Source organism: Chrysemys picta, chromosome 1 (genome assembly GCF_011386835.1).
Source record: "Chrysemys picta bellii isolate R12L10 chromosome 1, ASM1138683v2, whole genome shotgun sequence".
NCBI lineage: Eukaryota > Metazoa > Chordata > Testudines > Emydidae > Chrysemys > Chrysemys picta.
The window spans coordinates 57,605,502-57,621,193 of NC_088791.1; the positions used below are offsets into that span (position 1 = coordinate 57,605,502).

The 15,692-nt window shown below is 47.9% G+C and overlaps 1 protein-coding gene across 2 annotated transcripts in view; it reads left to right on the forward strand.

Annotated features, from left to right (window-relative positions):
- The first annotated feature begins 9,356 nt into the window (after positions 1 to 9,356).
- ANO6 (anoctamin 6) overlaps positions 9,357 to 15,692 on the forward strand; it is a 112,508-nt gene continuing 106,172 nt past the window's right edge. The window contains exon 1 of one of the 2 annotated variants that reach the window (XM_005297954.5): positions 9,357 to 10,001. In XM_005297954.5, the coding sequence (XP_005298011.2) occupies positions 9,929 to 10,001 (73 nt within the window). In that variant the 5' untranslated portion in view covers positions 9,357 to 9,928. The remainder of the gene's footprint in view (positions 10,002 to 15,692) is intronic. The other variant, XM_042857772.2, reaches the window with a different exon arrangement.

The window sequence follows — 15,692 nt, forward strand, 5'->3', positions numbered from 1 at the left end:
CCTTGGGCCACTTACCACACAGCCCCTTCCTCTTCCTGGGTTCTCTGTCTGTTTCCAGTTTGAGCAGGGCCTCTCCCAGGTCTCCTTGCCTGGAGAGTTTCTCAGTCTCTGTCCTGATTTCACAGGGTCTTCACTCAGGCCTCTTTGCCTGGAGAGCTTTTAACAGTCTCCACCCCCTTTTTAATCAGCATTCTCTCTCCCAGGCCTCTGCACCCAGGGCCGGCTTTAGGAAGTGTGGGGCCCAATTCGAACATTTTTTGCGGGGCCCCAGCAGGGATGACTTAAAAAAAAAAGTGTAAAAAAAAAAAAGCCTTTCATTTCTTAGCAACCGATTCCCTATAGAAAGTTCGGATTTAAGGGATGTGTCACAGTTTGGGGGTTTTTTTTGTACCAATAGGGTTACCATACGTCCGGACGGCGATTTAAGAACCAAAAAGCCTGACATGTCCAGGAAAATACGGATGTATGTTAACCCTACCTAAAGTTCTTTTTTTAAAAAGATGGGCCTGAACTCAGTTTCACATGTGTGGGTCCCCGCCACTCCCTGGTGGTGTGTGCACATGTGTGGGTCCCAGCTGCTCCCTGCCCCCCTCACTGAAGCAGGTGTGCAGGGTTACTGCCCTGGGAACTGCAGGGCACCACTGGACATGGGGCTGGCTGGAGGCAGGGCAGGGACTGATTGGAGGTAAGGTCTGGCTGCAGGCAGGGCAAGGGGTGCGGGGCTGGCTGGAGACAGGGGTGTGTGGGGTGGGCTGGCTGGCTTCAGGCAGGGCCACAGGGGGGGTGCGGCAGGGGTTGGCTGGAGACAGGGCAGGGGGTGCGGCAGGGGCTGGCTCTGGGCAGGGGGTGCGGGGCTGGTGCGGGTACAGCCCACCCTGTACGGTAAGTGCCCCCTCTTCCTCCTCCTCCTCCCTCCCCAGGGTAGCAGCAGCAGCAGCCCGGGGCTCCGGGGCTATTTAAAGGGCCGGGGGCTCCCCTGCTTCCACCGCCCCGGCCCTTTAAATAGCCGCTGGAGCCCTGGGGAAGCCGGGCCACCCGGGTACAGCACACCGGCTCTTGCCGGTACACCGTACTGGGGCTTGGGCGTGGGGTCCTGTTAGGGGCGGGGCCCGATTCAGGGGAATTGGTCGAATTGGCCTAAAGCCGGCCCTGTCTGCACCTGGATAGCTTCCCAGCCCCAGCCCTGCTTAAGCTGGGCTTCGCCCTTCTCTTTACCTATGGAGTTCTACAGTCTTTTAGTCCTCCACACTTTTGATCCCAGCCAGCCACTAAGCTGCTCAGTCCTGCAGCTCCTTTTAACTGGGCCTGGTGCACTCTGATTGGCTGCTTCCCTGCAGCCTCTCTAGGCTGGCCGGGAGGACCCATCTTCACTGCTCCTTTTCTGTGATGAGGTAGGACCATGAGACCTCCAGCAGGGGGCCTCAGAGGGCCTGGTATACCCTGTCACAGGATTCTTAAAGAAAGCGGGGGGGGGGGGGGAGATGGAGGCTACTGGAGCAAACTTCACTATCACGGCTGCTATCCCCAATCATCTCCTGGGACCCCGGGCCTTCTTCCTCCTTATCCTGAGGGATGTCCTAATCAGATCAGATCAGAGAGAGGGATCCAGATGAATCATCATCCCTACCAGTGCTAGACACCACCGGAGATTTAACTGGATTGGATATAACAGCAGCAATGACAGCTCCAGCCCATTTCAACTAATTTTTCTCTATTCCCCAAAAGGACAGTTATTGCCATCTTTGATACTATCAAGGAGACTGCCAAACAAGGGGAGTGGGGGGCGGGTTCCTTCTAAAACTTTCTCCAGCTAAAGGGATAGGAAACAAAAAATGTAGTTAAAATGAAAGCCTTACTTAATACTCTACATTTCAAATGCTTTAACTGTTTTTCCTTTTCTGTATCTTTAATAAAAGGTAATAGGATTTTTAATGGTGTTTTTGCCATGATACTAAGCAAGCTGAGGTCTTGTGTATACCTGTAAACCCTGAACCTTGTTTAACACTGTTTAATGTCAGACGGTGACTGGGTTATGTTAACATCTTTGGCCCATTTATTCTGTCTAAATTAAAACATTTTTGGCAGCCCAACATGGGGCCTAAAGGGTTAATTATACTCAGAATCCCGCAGGTTGGCAAACAAGCAATTGTTTTCAAAGTCAGAATTTTAAAACAAGGTTTGTTTTAAAATTCTTACGTCTTGAGCTTGTTGAAATAAGCATGCAAAACAAACGGTTAATGTTTTGCCTTAAAAAAATAGGGTTAACAATTGTTTTAAAGTTACTAATTTTTGAAATCTTTTAACAAATGCTTTGTTTCATTATTTTTTCTTTTATAATGAGGTTTATAGTTTCTGTGATTGGTAATAATTCTGAAGGTTTAATTAAAAGATCTTTTTAAGAAAAAGCAGAAGTCATAAAAATGAAGTTTGTTTTAAATTGTTGAAGGTTAAGTTGCTAAAACAGACTTTTACTGAAATAACATTTGGGGTAACCTCCCCACCCCCGTTGACAGAATACCCCCTTAATTCAGCGCTGCTACTGCATTGACTGTGAATTAAATTTCAAACTACCAGATCCAAGGGCTCTTGAAACACCAGACTTTCTTCCAACTCTCTCCAGCTAGGAATGAGAATAAAAAATGTTGTTAAAATGAAAGCCTTATTTAATAAAGCATTTGAAATGTAAAGTAACTGTTTTTACTTGTTTTCTTCATCTTTAATAACAGATTGAAAGGATTTGTAATGCTGTGTTTGTCATGGAACTAAGCAGACTGCGGGCTCTGTGTATTAAACCTTGAATCTTGCTTAATTCTGTTTAATATTGCGGGGACTGGGTAATATTAACACCTTCAACCCATTTATTCCATCTAAACTAATACAACACCTCTCTTGCATAGGGTTTCCTTTTTTACACCTGCTGGCCTTCCTTACATACATAGGGCCAGAATTTTCAGTGTGTAGCAATTTTACATGCCTCCATTTTTGGATGCCCAATCTGAGACAACTTAAAGGCACCTTACCTGATTTTCAAAAGATTGGATGTTCAACAAAAATGGAGGCACCCAAAATCATTAGTCAGTTTTTAAAATCTTTGCAATGGCTCCTGCTAAGAATATTTAGTTTTTGTACCACTTCTGCCCTTACATCATTATATTAGCCCCCCCCAAATTAGTCTATTTGTTTGTTTTTAAATAAACAACAGATCAGGGCTTGCCAGCTGAGACAATATAAATAATTGAAATTTTAGAAAAATTAGTGAGATTTTCAATGGCTCAGTCAAACACACACACACACACAAAGACGTTATCTCAAGAGTGAGATATTGCAATGAACTTGCTAGTATGTATGTGTAGCACTGCACTATAGTGAAGAGAATTAGAACTGACTGTGTCATAGACCCTATACTGCAAACATCAAACTGAGATTCTCCTTTAGCTCTAGTGTTTAGGGCTTTTGCTTTTGGAATAAGAAAATCTGATAGCTCTCTCTGCTGTTGGCATGAAGATATGAGTCACAGATCTGTGACAACCGTGGAATTTAAGGTGGTTATGAACTTGTTACAATACTTTTAAAAGGACACTATCAACTTAAATTTGGCCCATAGCTTGATTTTGTTAAAAAACAAAACAAAACAGCTTTTACAAACCTAAGACCATAATGAAACAGTTGGGTTTAAGCAAATGAAAGTTCCTTGCAGAGCTTGAAATCTAATCACAGCAGCACTAATGGTAGGAAAGTGGCTACAAGCAAAAACGAAATGTACAAGTGGAAATGCAAAAAGTGAACGGTCATAGTGCCAAGTAAATTGCTTTTTATACTCATTTCCCTTTTAATAATCTAAGATACTATTAGGAAAATAAATAAGTGTTTGTTTACAATGTGTGATTTTTACATTGTAGGGGTCCCAGCTTTAAACTGCCTTCAAATTCATCTAACCAAGGGAGCATCCTTCCCCAAATTAAAGTTTAGCAAGTCTGACTGCAGCAGGCAGCTTACAAGTTACAAGGAGATAATGTTCCAAGAGCTAAAGAAACATGTTACTTCTATACAGGGCTTGTCTTCATTGCAACTGTTAACTCGGGTTAGTACACTGAAGTTACTCCATGTAGGAGGGCTTAGCTACACTACAAGTGCTTTGCCAGCATAGCTACATCAATAGCTATGCTGCTATCACCGCCTAGTGGTGATGCAGGTTATATGGATAAAAGAAGTTACAGTATTTTGCTGGTATAGGTAAACCACCTTCTCAAACAACATAAGCTATATTGGCAAAAGGACCCTTTTCTTGGTATAACTGTGTATATACTAGGGCAGTGGTTCTCAACGTTTTCGGGCTCAGGACCCATTTGTAAATGTTTATGGCCTGTCGTGACCCAGTAAATAGTCTGGGGGTGGAGGTCCTGGGACAGAACCATAATTAGGCATTTTAGTGCCCGGGGTGAGCAAGCATATTTGTGCCCCCTAACAAAGACAACGTGTGTGTGTGTGTGTGTGTGTGTGTGTGTGAGGAGGTGCACATGGGGTCATGTGCCCTTCCAGATTTTTTGGTTGCTCCCCCCTCCCTCAACCCAGGCAGACTGGGTAGCCCACTGAAGTGAGTCGGGGGTGGAGGTAGTACTCCCTCCATGAGCCCCACCACTGCCCCCTGAGCTCCTGTGCTTGCCACCCGGAGCTGACCCAAGCTGCCTGGTGTCACCGACCCGAGCCACCCATGTGGCTTTTGTGCTCTGGGCAGCTGCCCTGCTTGCCCTGCCCTGGTCACAACCCTGCCCTAAGGTGGTTCCAGTTTGGTCCTGCCCCTCATGCAACCCACAGAGGCGGCTCCTGTGCTGTGGGGCTGGCTGGGCTTGGCTCTCCACTCAGAATTGCAACCTCTGTGGTTACAGTGCCGCTCGGGTTTCCCCTGACGACCAAATTTGTGTGAGTGGAGTTGTGACCCGGCTCATGGGTAGGGCCCTACCAAATTCACAGCCATGAAAAATGCGTCACGGACCGTGAAATCTGGTCTCCCACTGTGAAATCTGGTCTTTTGTGTGCTTTTACCCTATACTATATAGATTTCACAGGGCAGACCAGTATTTCTTAAATTGGGGGTCCTGACCCAAAAGGGAGTTGCAGGGAGGTTGCAAGGTTATTGTCACCCTTACTTCTGCATTGCCTTCAGAGCTGGGTGGCTGGAGAGTGGCGGCTGTTGGCCAGGCGCTGAGCTCTGAAGGCAGCACCCCACCAGCAGCAGCACAGAAGTAACTGTGGCAATACCATACCATGCCATGCTTACTTCTGTGCTGCTGCTGGCGGCGGCTCTGCAGGGCCGGATTAACCTTTTGTGGGTCTGGAGCCAAACATATTTGTGGGCCCCCATTGAGGCAATGGAGCACGGCATGGGGGGGCCAGCCAGGGGCATGGCATGGCAGGGGCGGCTCCACTCCGCCCAGCCCAGTGCGAGGGCACTATTTACGAACTGGAAGTTGCCAGATGCACAGTGGCCCTGTGATGCCAGCATGCCCCTTCTCCTCGGTGGTGGGGGCGGGCCTATGCCATGCCACAGAGCCTCCCACCCAACACCCCCCCTGACTCCCTATGATCAGAGCCCCCCTGGACCCACTATGCCCAGCGCCCCCCGCAACCTCCGCAAGAAATGCACAGCGCCCTGTACAGCACCACCACTGCCCAGCACTCCCCTGCCCACAGCCCCACCACAACTGCCCAGCACCCCGCACAGAGCCTCCAATCCCTATTGCCCCAACACACACATCTTCCCCGCCCCCTCACAGCCCAGTACCCCCCCAAACTCCCCAGAGACCCACTCCCCCAAGCCCAGGAGGGAGGTGACTGTGTCTGTCGGGCTGAGCCGGCAGCGCAGCCAGGGCTGGTCCCAGGGCCAGGAATCGCTCTGTCCTTTTAGGAGTGGTGCAATCAGCCAGGCTAAGGCCTGCCCCTGCTGGTTAGGACGCACTTGCCTGGAGGGACCCAGCCAAGCCCCTCCACCCCCACTGTGTTCCCTCGCCTCAGGCTGAGACTGACTAGGCTTCTGCACCAGTCCCAGGCGGCTCAACTCTGGGGAGACAGACGGGGCCCCACAGGCCTGGAGCCAGAGGTGCATTGGGGTCCTGCCAGGGGGCAGAGAGGAGCAGGGGGGTGGGGCCCGGGGCAGAGAGGAGCACTTGGCCAGCTGGCAGGCAGGCCGAGAGGAGCAAGTGGTGGGCAGGGGGAGGAGTGGGGTCTCGGGGCACAGTGTAAGTGGAGTAGGACAGGGCCCCTTCTGAGCATGGGCCTGGCTCCATGGCACCATTGTAAACCTGGCACTGAGGCTCTGGCTTCGGAGCTGGGCTCCCAGCCAGCAGCCACCCCCTTCCAGCTGCCCAGCTCTGAAGGCAACACTGCCGCCAGCAGCAGAGCAGAAGTAAGGGTAGCAGTACCGCAACCCACCCCCACCCACACAATAACCTTGTGACACCTCCCCTCCCCTCCCCCACCCCACCCACAACTCCTTTTTGGGTCAGAATCCCTACAATTACAACACCATGAAATTTGAGATTTAAATAGCTGAAATCATGAAATTTATGATTTTTAAAATCCTATAACTGTGAAATTAACCAAAATGGACCGTGAATTTGGTACGGCCCTACTCATGGGGTTGCAGTGACTCTCATTCAGATTTGGCCTACCCGGGCTCTCCTCATCATGACAGTGTGGCCAAACCGGAGTGGCACTGGGGCCCAGGGCCGGCTCCAGGGTTTTGGCCGCCCCAAGCAGCCAAAAAAAAAAAAAAAGCCGCGATCGCGATCTGCGGCAGCAATTCGGCAGGAGGTCCTTCACTCCGAGCGGGAATGAGGGACCGTCCGCCGAATTGCTGCCGAATAGCTGGATGTGCCGCCCCTCTCCGAAGCGGCCGCCCCAAGCACCTGCTTGCCTGGCCCTGCTGGGACCCCAGAGGTTGCAGTGCCTGGAGCCTGTGTCTGCTGGGCTGAGCCGGCAGCCCAGCCAGCGCCGTGGGGCAGGAGCCATAGGAGCTGCCACATGACCCTTTGAAACATTCTGGTGATCCAATTTTGGGTCCCGACCCACGGGTTGAGAAACCCTGCACTAGGGCTTTTGGCAGCATAGCTATGTTGGCTTCGGGTGTGATTTTTTTCACACTCCTAGCCAACACAGCTGTGCTGGCAAAACTTTGTAGTGTGGACAAGCCTCAGAGAAGTGTGAGGCCTAGTCTTCACTGCTAAATGGATGTATTTTTTACCTCTGGGTAACTAATGTGCGCACACTATCCTGAAGGAACTATCCATGAGGAAAACTTACCAAGGTCCACTCCTAGAGAGTGTATAGGGCAATTAAACAGCCCTGCAGCCCAAGCGTGAGTCAGCTCGCACAGGCCAGCTGCAGATGTCTAACTGCAGTTTAGACATACCCTTAGTGCACAACTAGCCAGCGTATGAAGCCACAGTAGACTAGCTTGCCATGCACTAACTGGCTGTTAATAGTGATACCGCACTAAGAGTAGGTGTACTGCAGAACTATTAGTGTGCGGTAGCAGGGTCAACGTGGCAAACTAGTGTGCTGTAGATTCACACCTGCACTTGCCAGGTTCTGTCTCTGTGTAGTCAAGTCCTTAGAGCGACCACACTTCAAAGCAGCCATACCCAGAGTGACTGGATTAGCAGATGAGCTGCTTTAACTTGATCTTTTGCACCCCCGCAGCATTTACTAGCTTCGGCATCAGTGGCAGTGGAGCTTCAGCACTCATACCCTGACACGGTGGCCAGTTAGCTCAAGTTTAAAGCACTACTCAAGCCAGAGATTTGTTTGTGTGGACAGGAGTTGGGTTAGGAGCAAAACTTCAGTTCTGGCTTGAGCCAACAGTGCAGTGAAGACAAGCCCCATAATCTTTCTTTGGGGTGGGAACCTTGTCTTCAGTGATATAGCGCCTAGCTAACAGGACCCGGATTCTGACTTGGACCTCTGTATGCTACTCCCATAGAAATAAGGAATACTCATACCTAATGGGAATCTGACCAATTTCAGCATAGGCCACAGTCTATAAAATCCACAGTCTTCAGTACAGTGGCAATGGCTGAAGGGTTAGCATGTATGTGGCCATGTTTGTTACACACACTTTTGTTTTATGGCTATGCGGGTCGCAATTTGCTACACCTCTACCCCGATATAACGCAGTCCTTCGGAGACAAAAAATTATAGGTGAGACTACGTTATATCAAACTTGCTTTGGCCCCCCTGTTCCTTGTTCCCTGACCGCCCCCTCCAGAGACCCCTGTCCCTAATCACCCCCAGGACCCCACCCCCTACCCAATCCCCCTGCTCCCTGTCCCCTGACTGCTCTGACCCCTATTCACACACCCCACCCCCTGACAGGCACTCATCAGCAACAGCAGGAAGCGGAGCAACGTGGCCTCAGCCCACTCCACTCCGCCACCTCCTAGCTGCAGCGCTCCGCTTCCCGTCGCTGGTGAGTGCGGGGAGGTTGGGGAAAGGATGCCCCCTGTACTCACCTGCGGCGGGAAGCGGAACGCCGATGCTGGGAGCTGGCAGAGTAGAGCGGGCTGGGGGCGGGCTGCTCCGCTTCCCACTGACGGTGAGTGCGTGGAGGTTGGGGAAAGGACGCCCCCCACACTCACCTGCGGCGGGAAGCGAAGCGACACAGCCCCAGCCCACTCCGCTTTCCTTGCCCTGGCCCCAGCCGTGTTGCGGGGGGGGGGGGGGGGGCTGGGGAAAGGACCAGCACTCACCTGCCGCGAGAAGCGGGCGACGCGGCTGGGAGCTGGCGGAATGGAGCGGGCTGGGTTGCTCCGCTTCTGCCACTGCCGGTGAGTGCGGGGGGGGGGATCCCTTCCCCCAAGCCCCCTCCCCTGAACGACATGGCTGGGGCCAGGGCAAGGGAAGTGGAGCAGGCTGCTCCCGGGCCCCCGCTAATCCCCCAGGCCACTCTGGGACTGCGGGGCCCCCAAAATTGCCCCCCCCCACAGCTCCTGCCTCCTAGACCCTGGTGGGGGGGGAGGCACCCCTGATCGCCCCTGAGACACTCTGTCCCTTATCCAACCCCTCAGCCCTGGCCCGGCACCCTTAACATGCTGCTCAGAGCAGCGTGTCAGAACTTTACCGCGTTGTATGTGAACCCGCGTTATATCGGGGTAGAGGTGTAGTTAGAAATTGGCCACCTTTACTCTTACTTTTTCAAAGCAAGGCGTTAAACTTTAAACACATCATGACCGTTGCCCTGGCTACCACTTTGAAAACAACTTCATAAACATCCAACCCAGGAAGGAAGAACTGGCTGATGCTGTCTGGGGCTGATGCTGTACAGGCATTGGTTAACTCCTTTTCTGCCCGTGTCTGTGCTCAGAACACAGGAAAGGGCAGGACTCAGTGTGGCAATAGGCCCACCAGAGTTTCAGTGGAAGACCTTCCCTTGCCCCTCAGCCAGCGGTGGGATAACCCTGGGCGCTAGAAAGTGAAACCACGTGCCCTGCGGCAGTCAGAGTCAGTGCTCGGGCTCTGGAAGCTGGGAGGTGTCTCTGCTTTGGCACGGGTGGGGAGGGAGAAGGTGTCAGACTCGGGCTGTCCGGGCGTTGCACAGAAAGGGGAGGATTGGCTAGTCACTGCTTCCCCTTCTGCTGTCCTGTCTCTCAGGCAACGAGAGACTCTCCCCCTTGAGTAACGCTCGCTAGGAGGGTGGAGGTTGCAGCCCTGCCCGCCCTTGGCTCTGTACGAATCTAGCCTCCCCAGGCGTCCTCCCTTTTCCTGCCCCGCCCAGCCAGAGCTCGCTGCTGCGCGGCTGGGACTTAGCGAGCGGAGCTGGGCTCGGCTTTCGGTCCTGCTAGGAAGGCTTCGCGCGAGACCCTGCTCCAGGGAAAGGACCGAACTTGTGTGCGAGGCCGAGTCGGTACAAAGGGGGGGCAAAACTTTCGGGAGGATGACAGCGGAGAACCAGGACGTGCTGCTGGAAGTGGAGGAGGAGGAGGAAGAAGAAGAGGATGGGGAGGTTGGTAAGTAAGAGTTTGATCACGGCTGGCTGGGAGCGAGATGAATAGCCGGCCCCCTAGAAATAGAAGGGGGAGTCCTGGAGCTAAGTACAGACACGTGGAGGGGGTCGTGTTGGAAAGGGTGATAGTCCTGACCCCACACCGAGGAAGCGCCCCTTACTTGCGATTAACTTTAATAGAGTGGTTTCGAGTCTTCTCCTAGGGAGGAGGAGGAGGGGCGAGGATTGTACTGTAGGTGGGCTTCAATCGCACGTGGGTTTTTTTTGATTTCACGTATTGAAACTCTCCGTTTGCCAGCCCTGCTGCATACCTGGGAAAGTTTCTCTCCCAGCGTGCTCTTTCAGCTCATGTTGAAAGCTAAACTCCTTGACGGCTCGTTTTTACTCTGAACTGTGTGAAGAGCTGAGGCCAAAGAGATACCTGAGGATGGAGCTGAGGTGCTTACATTTAGATGCCCACGTTTGAAAATGCTGGCCTGAGATTTTACTGGAATGAATGAAGCTGCCCGTGCAGTGAGTGTGTGAATGGGGGTGAGAGACAGAGTGATACCTGACTTACGTGTGAAATGCAGTGTTTAGGTTTATGATCTACTTTTGTTCTGCAAGTTTCAAGTGCAAGGTCTGGGACTTCTTCCGATAATGGTGACACAGAAAACACAAATTTGTCAGCACAAGTGATGCTTGTAGAAATGGGTTGTCTTCCACAGTTAGCCTGAAAATAATCTTTCCTCCTTTCATGTGAAAGACAATATTGAGCTATTTTAGTGTGCATAAATATATAGAAAACTTTACCCATAAACTGGCCTGTTTTTGAAGAGAAAAAGGAACTGTTTGATGGTACAGAGGAAGCACTTTGCAGTAACCATGAGGATGTAGCTAGGATCCCAGATCATAGACAGAGCCTGTTTTGGAGGAAGGTGGAGGTGAGAATGGCCCAGTACCTTTGGATAATGAAAATAATTCAGTTTCCACCACACACAAGATCCCCTGAAGCTGATCTGGCCCATGCTATTGGCATACCTGTCCTGAGAAAGCAGATTGCTCATTCGCCTTGCCAGGCTTAAGTGCCTTAATTTGACAGCCGAACAAGATGTGGGAGAGCGAGGATGGGGAAGAAGCAATGAACAAAGCAGGGAGAAGACTGGCCCAACAGAGAATGACTTTTCACTGGAACATTTATGTTACCGATAGTAAAATGACTGGAGAATGTTATGTCCGTTAGGATTATATACTCATTTCTGTACCAACAGCAACTCGCCAGAGCTATTACTTCTGTATTTAATATTGGAGTAAATTCTGTCAAAGTATCTCCCTTCCAGACTATAGACATAATGGACTAGATCTTCTGCTGGTGTAAACTGATGTGGTTCCATTTGTTTCCATAGTGATACATTGATTTACATCCGGGTGAGGATCTGATCCTATGTTTTTGGATGATAATAGCTATGGCATCCAGAAGCCTTTTGTTTCTACATAAATTGATAAAAAAAAAACAAAATAAGCAAGAAATGCAGCCAGTTGACATGTTATCTTTGTCAGTGGTACATGCCAGCGGAAGAGATTAGATATCAGATATTGTCCTGGATTCATAAAAGGGAGAGTGAGTAGATTTCCATATGTTAAGTTTTAACAAATAAATAGGATTCCTGTTTACTAATATTCAAAAGCTAATGAGTAGTTCTAATGTCAATCACACAATGTTGAGATTTTCAAAACACTGGGATTGAAATTCTGTATTTGTAGAAAACAGTAAAAATGAAGGCACGAGCACTGTTTGATACTCATGATGTCACAGTTGTCTGTAAACACTAACTCTTGTGAAGTGCCGCTAAAACTAAAGCACGTCACTAGCTTCCTGGGGTTTATTATGTGTTCAGTACAAAACTGCACAGATTTTGGCCTGATCCGAAGTTCTTTGAAATCAGTGGGAATTTTTCCACTGATTTCAATGGATGTTGAATCAGGCCCTTAGGGAGTATTTGCATAATACTAAAGGGAAGAATGCAAAACTAGTTTTCCACTTGGAAAGTTTATAATCACTTCATGACTTTTCCTTTCCATCCTGTCCCTCAGAGAACAACTCAATTGTTTTCTGTTCAAGATTGTATATCAGCTCTGGATCTGGGCTGGGTTCAGCTCCCAAAGCCAGCTAGCATGGGTTATGTACTTGCAGGATACACCGGTTTGGAACAACAAGGATATTTTGGAAATTTAACTACAAAGTGGGCAGGGGTGATCTCCTAAATTGTTACACAGAGAAATTCCATCACAGAGTTCTGCTGAAACTGTTATTCAGCCTTGTGAAGTGCATGTTCTGATAATACATGAATATTCAGGTAACATGTCTGAGGTTTTTTACAGTAACTGTAGAGCTACCTATGGAGAGGATGTTTACCATGAAATATAACTGCTAGTCAGAGAAGTTAGCAGTTCACATGTTTGCCTCCAGCCTTATCACGCAAGTGTGCATGTGCGTTTACCAAAAAAGCAGCACCTGCTCTATATTAGTATTAAATGGGCCTTCTCTTGAAATTTGTAGTCATGCAATACTCCCATTGAGTCAGTGGAAGTTTTGGCTGAGTAAGGACTGCATGGTCTAGCCCTCTGGTTGGGCTTTTAGCAAGTTGGAAGGATATTTTTCCAGTGCATGGACATCTCTATATTTTAGAGGCAGGAGCTAAAATTCCCAAAACAATTTTTTCTTTAGAAACCACCTTAAATGATTTACTATGGACAGCTCTGAAAAATGTTGTGTTCTTTTGCTAGTGCCAGACCACATATTGCATCTAAATTGGTTTGTATATATGTGTGGGGATTTCCTAAATTCCTCAGTGTTCTCCCTAGAGGAATTAACGTTAAAGGCAATTTTCACAGATGAAAGAGCCATTCAGCACAGCGTCCTTGTCACTTGCATGGGATAGTTTGCTGCAGTCTCAGGCAGTTCGTTTTCTTTTTTGCTCTATTCTAGGTGTACTTGTGTGTGATTGGGAATAAATAAGTCTTCTTCATGACAGTGCCTTTTACTAGTCACTCATTAGTCCCTCTCTCTCCTCCCTACTGATCTCTTTTCTGAATTTTAGTTTGGGTATTCTTTCTCTGCAGATATACTCAATTCACTGTTCAGCCTGTCTGCCTGCCTCAATCTCATCAACTCCCAAATCTGCCATAACAACCTTAGGCTCGTCCTAGCCAAAACTGATAGCCAATCAATAAGGTAAGCATTATTGGCCAAAACTCCAACATCTCATCTCCTGCCAACTGAAATCAAACACTTGCCCCATCTTCAGGAACCTAGGTGCATTATTTGAACCTGAACCCTAGCCTCTCATCTATCTGGTCTTGAAAATGTGCTGCTGTAACCACTGAAACATCTTTTGCAGGATGCTACTTTGCATTGTTCATGTGATGTTAACTACAGGTGAACCAATCCGTATCTTTTTCTGCTCATGCCTGCCAGGTACTATATCTCTTCTTTTTTTAAAAAGAAAAAAAAAAAAAGATTTCATATTTGTCCCTGTTTGTCTTAAATTTTTCCTAGCTCTTAAGCCACTGTTTCTAGTTAGTTCTCCCTATCCCATCCTGAACAGTTCTTCCCATTCGTCCTTAATGGTGTTGCCTCTTAAATTCATCACAGATCTTCAACAGCTTCCTGCCCATTTTTGAATCCAGCACATTTCTCTCCTTGTCTTCAAGATCCCCTGTAGATCCTAACTTCTTCTTATGTTTTGTTCAGCATCCAGCATAGTGGAGCTCCTCTCATAACTGACCATCAGGGTGCTACTGCAGTACAAATACAGAAGAATAATTATTGTGATTCCTCACCTCAGTACCTTTGCTTTTAATTCTGTTCTCCCCAGAGGGTGCACTAATTATTTTCTCGTACTACTCAGAGCTTCCCATTTCCCACCCATTCTAATTCTTCTTCTCTTGCTATTCAAAATCTCACTCTACGTAATCAAGACTCTACGTAAGTTACTAAATTTAGAGCACAATAAATTGTTTTCTAAATGGTTTACTTACACAGAATATTGTGTACACACTGTGATATTCTGTAATGCACTCCAATACTTGGGCCTGAATGATATTATAGAAAGATATATATATATATATATGCCAAATTCTCCAATCAGCAAAGAAATATGTCAATTGTCAGGAGATTTCCTGACCTACCAAAATATAACTTATTTTCTGCTATAGTTTACTGCAAATCACACAGTTGTGGAAGATTTCAAATTGGTCTACTCTATACTAGGAGCTGATATTGGACTCAGTGACCTAATAATGCATCTGGTCTTTTAACAAAGTCAACATCATTTTCAATTTTATTTTCATATGGAGATATTTTCCCTCTGTGGTTTACATATGGGATATGAATCCCTACAGTACAAACCATTGTCTGTTCTGCACCACTCCTGTCACTTCTGTTATTCTTCAGTTTGTTTCTCTGTTTAGTAATCTAACTAAAAATCAATTAAGGTACATCTCAGTCAGCGCTCATCTTGAAGCGCACTACAGGCTGAATGTCTGTTGCAGAATAATTGGAGATGGATCAGCAGGGCAATTTCGTTTGCTGTTCAGCCAAAACATATTAGGCTGAGCATATGCATAGAAGGGTTAATATGCAACTTGCTCTGCTCTGCTATTTACTGCTGTACTAGGCTCATGCTGGAATACTAAATGAAGCGACTGACTGGCACAAAGAAATGACAACCACCAAAAAAAAAAAAATATCAAATAGAAGAAAAATCCTTTTTTCACTGAAGCTACAGGAATTGCTTTCATATTTAATAATACTTTTTATACTGCAGCTTTGGTACTCTTTCAGTATTTGGGAGAGCAAGACTCTGGAGATAACGCAGGAACCATTCAGTATGACAACAATAGTTCTGTTGCTGTTTCCACAGGCAGTTTTTCTCCTAACTTTGTCAAAAGATTGAGAGAAACTTGTTGACAGGGACTTAATCTGAAAAACACAAATTCTTAGGTTAGTTTTAGATTTAATTTACATATTTTGCACATATCTAGCATCTTTCATGGGAGAATCTCTCAGGTGGGTAAGTATTATCTCTGGTCTGCAGATGGGGAAACTAAGGCTTGGTCTACACTACCCCCCCTAATTCGAACTAAGGTACGCAACTTCAGCTACGTGAATAACGTAGCTGAAGTTCGAAGTACCTTATTTCGAATTAGTTCAAACTTACCTTGGTCCACACTCGGCAGGCAGGCTCCCCCGTCGACTCCGCGGTACTCCTCTCGGCGAGCTGGAGTACCGCAGTCGACGGCGAGCACTTCCGGGTTCGACTTATCGCGTCCAGACTAGACGCGATAAGTCGAACCCAGAAGTTCGATTTCCAGCCGTCGAACTTGCCGGTAAGTGTAGCCAAGGCCTAAGGAACAGAGAGATGAAGGGCCTCACCCAGTGCCACATAGTAAGTGGCAGAGGTAGATTTAGAACTCATGAGTTTCTGGTCCCCATTTCCATGTTCATTGCCTCTCTAGCATATGAGACAGACAGAAGTTGGTTTCTTTTTTTTAATATATTTGTATTAAATGGAATTTCTTGCACGTTCACAGACAAATATGGTGGGAATTCAGAAATTTTGGAGTGCAGTTTTTATTTATTATTGTACTAGCAAAGCACCTAGGAGCCCTAGTCATCGAACAGGACCCCACTGTGCTAGGCGCTGTACAAACA